Below are 11,521 nucleotides of genomic sequence, written 5' to 3' on the forward strand. Positions count from 1 at the left end.
CACACACACACACACACACCTTTTGCCTGAACCATCTAAACCCTAGAATATTGAGCTGCCAGTCTGGGCCTTCGCTCACCCAGGTTTCTGTAATGACTACAACATGGTAGTCCCATGTACTAATCCAGGCTGTAAGCTCATCTGCTTTACCTGTTATACTCCAGGCATTAAAATAAATACACTTCAGACTGCCAGTCCCGCAGTGCTTATTAATCTGGTCCTGCCTGTTCTTCCTATTAGACTTAATTGGCTTAATCTCTACCTTCTCCTCAAACACTTCACATGCTGATCTGCTACTGTGGTTCCCACCCACCTGCCACACTAGTTTAAACCCTCCTGAGTGGCATCAGCAAACCTTCCTGCCAGGATATTGGTGCCCCTCCAGTTTAGGTACAACCCACCCTTCTTGTGCAGGTCCCACTTGCCCTGGAAGAGATCCCAATGATGCAGATAGCTGAAACCTTCCCTCCTACACCAGCTCTTTAGCCATGCATTCAACTCTAGTATCTTCCTATTTCTGCCTCATTAGCATGTGGCACAGGGAATAATCCTGAGATTAAAACCGTAGAAGTCCTGCTTTTCAATTTTCTTTAGAAAAGCTGCTTATGGCCAAGATTGAGATCACTTAGCTGGACGGTCGATTTGCGATGCAGAGTGATGCCAACAACATGGGTTCAATTCATGCACCAGCTGAGGTTACCATGAAGGACTCTCAACCTCTCCTCTTGTCTGAGGCATGGTGACCCTCAGGTTAAACCACCACCAGTTATCTTTCTCTAATGAGACAGCAGCCCTATTGTCTGGCGAGAACACCTTTTATTTTACATATGGGATAAGTTTTGTTGAGGTCCACATTCTGGGTAAAGCACCATTATTTTCTGATACAATGTCTCTTGTGCCAAAATTAACTCATCTTGAAAATATTTGCCAATAAAAAGATAAAAACAATTCAAGTCCCAATATGATGTGTATGTACAATTAAATATCTATATATGTAAAGTTATATAACATACTATAATGTAGTTTTAGGTATAATTTTAATGGCAAGGTCAGGCTCTGATACAATTGATTTTATTGTTGGCATTAATTTAAGTATTAACCTTAATTTTGGACCATATTTGAGGATGGTCCTCTCAATGTTGAGTCCGCATGTGTACTGCATCTTGTGGTGGAAAGCCATACCTATTTGTTCCAAATTGTGCAAATCTGATCTCAGTCAAAACTGGCCTCAGAATTCTTGGACTGAACAGAAATAAGTTTGGCCAGGATTTCTGTCTGGGAATTAGTGCCCAGGAACTACTGAATAGGATTTAATCAATCCCGTAAAAGCTTTCTAATATTTATTTGTCTGGGCACAAGGAAATGCTTTTTGTGTGTTTGCTGGAGAATTGGAATCTGTGGAACCAGAAAGGTAAAAACCTGGTTACAACTTTCCCTCAGATACGTTTGGAATTCGTGTTGTAAAGTTCCACAATCTTGGTCCCCAATTTCCCTTTTGTTAATTTCAATTACATGTAAAAATTCACTGCAAGTGTGCAGCTAGCCTTATGAGAGAGCCAGTTTTTTGGAAGCTGAGGAGCGAAATGTGAAATAAAAGTTTTTGAAGAAAAGGAATTGATTCATTATTGATGATTTAGAAAAAGTGACATTTTGCATCAGTAAGTCATATTGTGTAATCAGACACTTCTTTTGTATTCTTAGTGGTCTCTTTATCTCATCCAAATTCTCCCACAAGGGTATGTCTTCTGCAAAATGAATCAAAAAGCTGCTTTCCAGCTAGTTACTCTCCCAGCTTTCAGTCAGAAACTGCTGCATTTCCCTGTCTCCTGTCTGTATCTTTAATTACAAGTTATGGTTAGGCTCCCGATTTTACTTCCAGGAACCGTGGCCCTTTTTCTTGTTTGCTGTCCTAGCTGGCAGCAAACACAGGCCACTCTTGGGTCACCAAGTGTTAATCCTTGCCCTCTGGGAGCATGGCAACAACAAACACGAGATTCAAAGCCAGCCTGCCTTTCTCCATAGGCACTAGCCTGGAATTCCCTGACTCCTTCTCAAAATGACAGAGATTGAGTCCCACACTGGGAAGCAGACAAAGCTACCTCTTCTTTCAGTCCTGACACGTGAAGAAGTTTATTAAGATGTCATTTATCTCCAGCTGTGTTAAAGAGATGCAGATTGAATCAAATGCAACCTGCTCATGATGCCTTTTAACTTGCCCAATAGAAAACAGACATTGTTCCAGAATGCTAGACTTCCTGGATTGATGGAATCACTCCCATAGCACGCATTTTCAGAATCAGGGGCACAGGGAGAATGTAATGAGTGATACATGCTGCTTTCAGCAATAAACCCACAGTTCTTGAGACTGAAACCAAGACACAGACTGACATCTACTTCATGACATGCCATATTCACTGACTCGAAATCAGTAACTAGAGAATCTCAGAGCCTTTTTAGCGAATACTATGAAGATCTGGGAAACTAAGGGAAGGAAAATGGCAGAACCCTGCAAGGCAACATAGAAGTGTGGGAAGCACAGCTTCTTTCAAATTGATGGGTTACTAAAATTCTTCATGGGATATGAGAAGGAGTGGAGGACATGATCTTTCACTTCTCATTGTATTTGCCATCAATAAGTTTTTCTAATAATGAATGTCATTATTTTAAAGAATTGTAACACTTTGAAAACAATACTTGCTATACCCAGGCATCTATTATGGCTTGTCAGTGAGGATTGTGAAGCCACTGTTTCTGGTTATTCTGTTTCTGCAACAACATACTTTCAGTTACTGCTCCTGTTTTATTCCAAAGAAAATTGACTCTGCTGTGCCAATGTAGAGATCCACCTGCTCTCTAGTTATACCTAATGGCTCAGCTTATTTCTCACGTACACTTACAACAGCTTAAAAATAATACTAATATTTGCAAACTGTGCTTGTAGATATGTCATTTGATGTGACAGCTGAGAAATTTTAATTCATTATAAGCTTTTGAGTGCACTTATTTAAAGTTGCTCTGCTTCAGTTGAGCATTCTGGAATGTGGGAATCCTGATTAAGGATTAGCTAAATGAATTCAGGGACTCTCTGACACCACTAAGATATGCAGATCAGATGATCCCAGCTTCAACACCAAATCTATTGTGTTTGGCTGAACTCAAGTTGGAGGGTATCTGGAGATTTCCAATTGGCCTCAACTCACTGGTCCAATTAAAGAGGACAAGATCCAGAACTTCCTGCTAGGAATCAAGTTAGAATAGAAATTGTTTGAGCACAGGATTAGGCTGGTCCAATAGCTGTCATAATATTCTGTCTAAATTCAAACAGGATATAAAGTATCACAGGATTTATGTCACTCTGTCGTCCTCAGCAAGAGCTCAGTGAAGAAGATTGCCATTAAATCAGTGTTGTCTGAGTAAATAGCAAAAGAAAACCTCACAATGTGTGCATAGCCCACTACTTGAATATTTTCTTTGACATCAGGTAGAGCAGGGTGGAATCTGAAGTTTACGGTAATCCACCAGAAGGAGACCTTTTTAATAGCTCAGAGCATAGAGTGACAAGAGCTGAAAACGGCGTTAATCCCCACAATAATCTTTTTTAATTAATTAAAAGAAGAAATGTAAACTGTCTTCCCCTTGGAGTCCTCTGTGTTGCTCTTAAATAATGCTGCATTAGCCCATCCTCTCATTACCTCCTGTTGCTCTTTGTAAACAGCTTTTAATCTTCACACACCACCTGCTTAGACAAGACCTTCCTTTGGCCTCCCCTGTCCTTTTGCATTAACTCTTGGTTTTACAAAATCTTGATTTTAACATTTTTATGCTTGCTTTTGAATCATTAATTGTCTACCCTTCACTGTCTTTTACCTATATCTCTAATCTCCGCTAGTCCTACAACCTCTGGAGATTTTATTGCTCCAATTCTGCCTTCTTGTGCATTTCCAATTTTAAACCTCCTTTCTCACTAACACTTTCTTTTGAGACATACCAAACGTACCTCACCTGTTCTTCCTTATGTGGCTCAGAGTTAAAGTTTTCTTCAAGACACTTCCCTAAAGAGTTTTAGGGTTTCATATTAAATTTTATATTAAATTTCATTTAAATATATGATTTTGTTGTTGTAAAACACTTTGGGCCATCAAGATTTTGAAAGGCAGCTGTTATATAAATGCAATGTCGTTTTCTTTTATGTACAACTTTCTCATTCTGTTGTGCTCGAATAGCTTTGGGTCTAGTATCAGTAACGTACCATTCTCCTTATTGACATGGATAATAAGACTAGTAACTGTTAGGCGTCCTGCATGTTGACACAGGGTACAGATCTTGCGCTCAATCAATTAATTACATCTTATCTGGACTGACATAGCTATGGATGTAGCATTAGTTATGTACATGTCCTCCGTATTGACAGGAATGGGTATAAATATAATGGCGCACTGTCATAGATAATAGATCTAATATGACAGGTCTAGGTCATGGGATTATCACCAGCTGCAAGTTCCCCACAAAGTCACAAACCATCCTGACTTGGAATTACGTTGCTGATCTGTGACTGGGTTAAAATCTTGGAACTCTCTTCTTAACAGCACAATGAGTGTCCTTACACTCCAAAGATTGCAGTAGTTCAAGAAACTCACTCACCACCAACTTCTCCAGGGCAATAAATGCTGATCCAGCCATCTACACCCACATCCCATGTCCGAATGGAGGGACAGGTGAATATTTTCCTTATACTGATGCAGGGAGACAAACTCAAGTGATTCTTAGTGGACTGGATTTGTAATTGAAACTTGTTTTCTGTTACTTAGAAGAAATTATGCAGCACTAACAATAACTCAGGACCTGACTTCTCAACTGGTCACTTTAAGACACATTTCATGATCGAGGGAATCATCAAATGGGTAAGTGGCAGTCGCTGATGAGATCCATGGGTCTCCATGTGGAGGATATACCTGCATATTCCATAGAGGAAATAATTCCATTTGGACAATGGAAGCAAGATATGTTCATGTTTAACCATTGGTCATAGTTTGATGGTACTTTTACTAATTAGGACATAATCTAAAATTGATGCGAGTTGTATAAATTAGTTTAATTCAACACAACACAATCTGCACAACAAAATAGCAAGACTGTCTACTAACATTTATGGCATAAAACAGATTTGAAATGAAAGCATATCTGGAAGATGCTTTGCGAAACATCCAATGATAAGAATTTGAACTTTAGACTGAGGTTTGTACAATTCAAAAAGAATTCTTTGGCATTTAAGAGTGAGGCAGTGGATAGAAAAGGAGACAGCGATGCTCCTTCTGCAACCAGAAGCCTGCTATTCATTAAACAAGCAACTCTTAATTGGCTTCCATGTCTGCAACAATTAAATATTCCTGAAAATTAGCCAAGTTCCTTCACCCTCCATTCAAGAGGAGTACAGCAGAGTTGCTTGCAGGCCGTGTGAACTCCACGCCTCGTCTTGGCTGTTAATGTGTGAGACGCTCGCTCCATTCATAATAAACTGACAGCCTCTGTTTCTGGTGCCACAGACTGCAGTGGGGCAGGAGGTGGGGGTGGTGGTAGCTGGATTGTCCTTTCCAGAGTGGCAGGTTAGCGTCTTTTCCCTCCCCCCGCAAAGAGCCCTGTCACCCCCTTACTTCATCAGTTTTGGCCTGGGGCCACGAATCTCACATTAAAGCCCGGAACACTGAAGGATAGAGTGACACACAGAATCGAGCCTGAGCGGGTGCTCTTTATACACAAATGTACACAGTTCCCAGGGACAATAACTGGGCGACCACTCAAAAGCAGGCTAGATTACAGTGCGCATTTCTGTGGACAAAGACCTCTCTCTGGGTCGAGACTTTGGGGGCAGCATTGTGAGACAGGCTAATGAGATCTCACGCAGCAAATCCCTCAGTAACTGCACCACATTCCGATATTTCTTCTTTAACCCTTTACGCGCTGAGAAAGATATATGTTACAAACCACACAGTGCTCCCTTAGCAAACTTTAAAGTGCATCGTCAAAGCATCACTGTTCAGATTTTAGAGAATTGAAGGAGAATATTTAATAATATATTAAGAGAGCTTCTTCAATAATTCACCTGTTTAAGGCTGTAAATAACGGAGCTTGAAAATAACAGGAATAGCTGGCTCAGTACAGAGCAGGTATCTCAGATGGCAGACCCTAATAAAACTACACTTGTGTAGTCTCTCTTTGAGCCTTAGGTCTGTACTGGGATTCATTTATTGAAGAGGGTGGGAGATGATGGTGCTATACGTGGCTCACTGGGCATGTACGTGATATTGAGCAGGATTCCTACTCCTGAATGCCAGCCAGAAATGAAATGGGTTGTCATCAGGTGAGTTAACAAGGCGTAGAGCTGGATGAACACAGCAGGCCAAGCAACATCAGAGGAGCAGGAAAACTGACGTTTCAGGCCTAGACCCTTCTTCATCTAGCTCTACACCTTGTTATCTCAGATTCTCCAGCATCTGCAGTTCCTACTATCCCTGTCATCAGGTGAGTGTTCAGTTACGATGCTTTCCATGGACTGATGTGTGCTGATTACACATGAAGAATGATCATTTGAGAAACATATTGAAAGGTGACGAGTGCCATGAAGCAAGCAGTCAACATGTTTATGAACAGAGGTGGGGAGGCCAGGCAATTGGTGGTAAGAGAGAGACAAGACAAAAATATTGTTGAGACTTTTTTCCTCTCTGGGTGGAGTCTCTCAAATGCTCACAGCCTTCAGACATGCTGAATTAATATGTTGTACTGTTATAATAAGCAAAGACCATTTGTTGAAATCTTATAGATGAGTTTCTTTCTCTTAGTCCTTGTTTGTGAGCACAAGTCACCTTGTGATATGACTTCACTGACAACAGCATTACCTCAGTCAAAAGATGACTGCACTGGAATTTTTGGACTAATTAATAACAATGGGCAGTGGGCTAAGCAAGTCAAAAAAGGTACTTAGGGTTATGTATTGACACGGTCCAACAACTGAGGAATTTTTGTCATGAAACTTCAAGGCAAGGAGCAGTTACAATGACTTGTTCACAAATGAAAAAGGGAACAAAGGTTCCAGCTAGAATCAGCAATGGACAACATCAGTGCAGAAGTCTGTCGAGAAGTGAAGTCCAGTTTACCTGCCATCATCCAGAACTAGTTTGTCAGACTTAACTAAGGAGTGATCCTTGCAAGTCTAACAGGCTTAAGTGTATTTGCTCATTGAGTTTTTGCGAGAGGTCTGACTGAAAACGAGTTGCTGTACATTGTCATCTTGTACTAAATTAATACCTTCTGTTATTCTTACCTGGTTGAATGGTCTTCTCTTCCAATTTTGATTCAATGGACCTCAACACAGTGAAGGCAATGAGGATGAACAAGCAGAGACACAGTTTATACAACGCGTGGCTCATTCCTCTTCCTTTGAGCAAAACTTAAAGAAATTTTAAAGTTTCCAATCTTTGTCCCTCAGCTGCTCAGAGCACTCATTGGTGATGTTGGGGGATGGAGGGCTCTCCAATTCTTCTTATCTCAGTTGTTCTTTTCTCTTATTGGCAGAGGCCTGTGCATCAGTTCTCCAATTGCTGGACGTCTGTTGGAAAAGAAAACAAAATGATCAGCTCAAAGCGAGCAGCTTTCTCTGTGAACATGGTATTACCACCAATTAGCTTGATGGTGAATAGAGCATGACTTTGCATGGCACACAAACTAAAATCCTATACAGGGTCTGTGATCCAATCTGCCAGATGAAGCTAGCTGTGAAACTGAACGAATACTTCGCATTTTTCACTATTGCCATTAGTTTCCGTCATATGATTGAGATTTCTGTCGTCTGTATTACACATTTAACATACTTTCAATGCAAGGGTAAGGACATTTGTGCATTGCAATCTGATAGGGTCAACTGATGCATACAGTTTCAGAAATCAATTTGGCATATCCTAGCTGACCCAAGTAGAAAGACACTATACTCCCCTCAACAAAGCATCAAGTTATTCCTTAAGATTCCAATTGTTTTGCCTTCCAGTAATCTACTGAGAAGCAATTTTAAAGAATTATCACTATTATGTGAAAAGAATTACTTTATGAATATCATTTGCTCTTTCGTCAGTCTGTGCCAAGGTCATTATGTTCTTGTGCAAATGATTGGCACGTTTATCATCATTTTCTTCTTAAAGAAAATCAGCAAGACTGAAATGAACAAAACAAGTTTGAATCATATGGATAATTAGTTCCTCTGCTGTTCAGTCAGGTCAAAGCTTGCTGGTCAGAGTCCTATAAACACAGGTACCTCTGCTGACTAACCCATCTGTGTTTCCCAGCATTGATAAGAATCTGCTGGGTCCAATGGGCATACCCTGAATGCGATCTTTGAATCATGAGGTGTGCGCACACTCTTGAATTTAACAAATATACATGAATATATCATCGTACTCTGTATATAGTGGCTCTTACATTGTGGCTGGTGTGGAGAAATAATTATTGAATTCAGACAGAAAGGTTGAAATTTTCCTGTTGGTAGTTAGTGTGTTATCAAGTGAGATTCATAATACCTGGTCCACCATAGCTGAGAACAATTTTACTCATGTAACCTCTGCCCTTCACCTTATTAATGATGTAACTGGGCTCTTTGGCACTTCCTTGGGCTATCATGCAGCCAGACTGGCAGAAAAGCCCACCCCATGTTGAAAACATCCACCATTCATGCTGCTGGTGTCATATTTAAAACCCAGCTGCACACCACATCAGACACTGCAAACCAAGAATGATCCCTCACACTGCTGTGCTCAAGTCTCAGCGTTTAAGCTATTTCCCAGAAGAAAAGAAAGCTCACTCTCTGCTTTAGAGACAGGGGCATGGAGGTGTTGGTGGATAGGTTGGTGGAGAGGAGAGCAGTCAGCCTGGGTACAGATTGAAGCCCATGTCAGTGCTGCGGTGTGGGTGAAGATGAAGACAGCAATGCAGGAAGAATGTCAATGATCTTCTGTACTCTGCAAGGTGTTGCGAAGTTGGGTAGAGTTTTTGTGAACTGGGAGGCAGGATGTTAGAATTTGGTGTATGTAAAATATTGTGTTTGTAAAATGCTGGGGGAAAGCATTGCGTGGTCGGTTTAAAAGATGATGTGCTTTTTTTCTTTACTTAGACATTTAAAAAAAAGTCAATGAGCACTTGAAAGTCTGCAAGTACAGAGAGCAACCAACCTGAAATATTATTATCAAAAGGCCGTATAGTTAGCAAGCCAACCAGCAATTTTTTTCTGATACCAAGACAACAAGTTTTGAATTCAGCCAATCAATTTGAACCAGGTGCTTAAATAGCAAAAACCAATTAATTTTAATTTGATCATTTTGACAACATAGGACCAAGTCTATTGTAAGAAATTGATATGTCATCAAGGGTATAAAAGAAGGAGCAGTTGGGCAAAGACAGGAGAACTAACTGCCATCTGCCAGAGATAACAGCTCTCAGCTCTCAAGAGAGAATTGTTGGCTCTTACAGGCTTCTCTAAGTCTTAGAGAAACACCAGTTTAAATAAATCAAAGGTACTAAGGGCACAACTAGTTAATATTCCTGACAGAAGAGTTGACAGAGAAGGCTCAGAACATTCTGGAGGACATGTAATCCGGCTGTAATTTTGAGAGACTAAATTCTATTTTTTAGATTTTATTTCATATTAGTGTGACTTATATTTATTGGAACAGCATACTGTTAGAATCTTGTTTTATTTTGGAATAGATAGTAGTTAAAAGGGATTTATTCAGTTTGTTAATAATTTAATTGATTTGTTCACTGTTAGAGTTAGATAAGTAAATTGTTACTTATTGATAGTGAAGTGAATGTCAGGGATTTGTTTTATTTAACCATTAGAAGTTGCTGAAAGGGAGGTTACACCACTTTTCACATTCCTTTCATGGACTATAGGGCAAGGTGTTCCTCTTTGGATATTTTATTTTTAGTTTTCAGCGGGGTGGGTCAACCTCCACTTATACCAAAGGATACGTGCCACCATCTTCATTTTGCTACCTTACACTCACAGATTCGTCACTCACTCCAACTCTGTCAATGCACACAACTCTCATTGAAGCTCATGGATTACAGCCCTCACCAAGCTCATCCTCCGAAACCACTCACCTTTCCTGCCCTCTGTGATTCCTGCTCACTCACTGGGGATACCTCACCAACCTCTCCGACCTCTGTATCATCGCCTATCATACTCAGTACCTCCCTTTGACTTATTGCAGGGAGGATTGGCCCAATTCCCAGAATGATATCTCCACAGCAACCTCACCGATATATCTTTAATCCCCTGGACTGATTGCACTTGACCTCCAGAACCGATCTTAGCCCAATCCCCAGATGGCATGGACACAGATCCCTGGACTCAGGAAGGAGCAAGCGCCTGACTGACTGTGGCCAACCTCCAGGGCCAGAATAGGACAAGTCCCTTGACTGACTGTCATGGTACAGCCTAATTGACCACAGCCCTGCCTTGACCCCGTTAAGTACTGTTCCCCTTTGAACTTTACACATGGCCATTCAGTTGAAGCACATGCAGTGTGTTTGCTGTGTAAACTGCTGGCATGCGCTGCAGATATAGCACTGATGTGGTGAGCTACCTGCATCTCCTCTGTGCCAAAAAGCAATGCAATCCATACAGCCTGGCAGCCTGTAACTGAGCACTATAAACCCTGTTTGCTAAGAAAGCAATGTGACCCAAGAACTAGCAGCCTATAAGTCAGTGCTGAAGTCAGTGAGCATGTGCTAAGCAATTTGAAGTAGACAGACACTAGCAGCCTTCAGGCAAGTGCAATGTAAATGACTGTTAAGAATTGCAAGACATTTAAATGTGTTCTTCCAAGCAAAACAAACCAATAGCAGCAAGCAAGCTGTAGGTGTCCCTGAGTTCACAAGCATGGAAGGGATGAAGTGGTGTGTGAGCTGATCTGAGAGCGTAGCGTGATAATGTAGCGAGGCTGGTGGTTCACCAACATCAATTTCTGTGGAGGAAATTTCGAGGAGGATTGTGTCGGTGGTGCATGCTGGGACATTGTTGTGAATAAACAATTGGACGATGGTTAGAACAAGCATTCACACAGGTGCAACCGCCAGCTACTTGTTCAGATTTACATCAGGAATTGATGCTGTCCAGTTTCTATTGGAAATGGAATATAAACAAGGGCAGATAGGGCTTCAATACATGAAAATAACACAGTTGCCACTCACTGGTGAGATTCTAAAGTTGCCATTAGAGGCTCAGGAAGAAAACTGCAAACACCTTTCTTGATGTTGCGGTTCTGGTTTTATCATTCTCTGTGTATTTTCTCATCTTGCTTGTCATTGCTCACGCTACACTAGAGATGGGAAAATATTGCCCCAAATCTTGTGTATTGTACACTGTACTGTCATCATTCTGCTCCTTAAGGTCAGAATTCAACAATGTCAAAAGTCCCATCCCCGAGTAGGGAGACAATCTATTTCTCAGTGTTTTAAAGAAACTTAGTAAATGCAT

General features: G+C 40.9%; 1 protein-coding gene across 3 annotated transcripts in view; it reads right to left on the bottom strand.

Annotated features, from left to right (window-relative positions):
• LOC109914322 (fibroblast growth factor receptor 4-like) overlaps positions 1 to 11,521 on the bottom strand; it is a 272,492-nt gene that overhangs the window by 249,625 nt on the left and 11,346 nt on the right. For all 3 annotated transcript variants that reach the window (XM_020513906.2, XM_048603719.1, XM_048603720.1), the window contains one exon: positions 7,319 to 7,603. In XM_020513906.2, the coding sequence (XP_020369495.1) occupies positions 7,319 to 7,424 (106 nt within the window). In that variant the 5' untranslated portion in view covers positions 7,425 to 7,603. The remainder of the gene's footprint in view (positions 1 to 7,318; positions 7,604 to 11,521) is intronic.

This window comes from Rhincodon typus, chromosome 12, assembly GCF_021869965.1.
Source record: "Rhincodon typus isolate 14 chromosome 12, sRhiTyp1.1, whole genome shotgun sequence".
NCBI classification, from domain to species: domain Eukaryota; kingdom Metazoa; phylum Chordata; class Chondrichthyes; order Orectolobiformes; family Rhincodontidae; genus Rhincodon; species Rhincodon typus.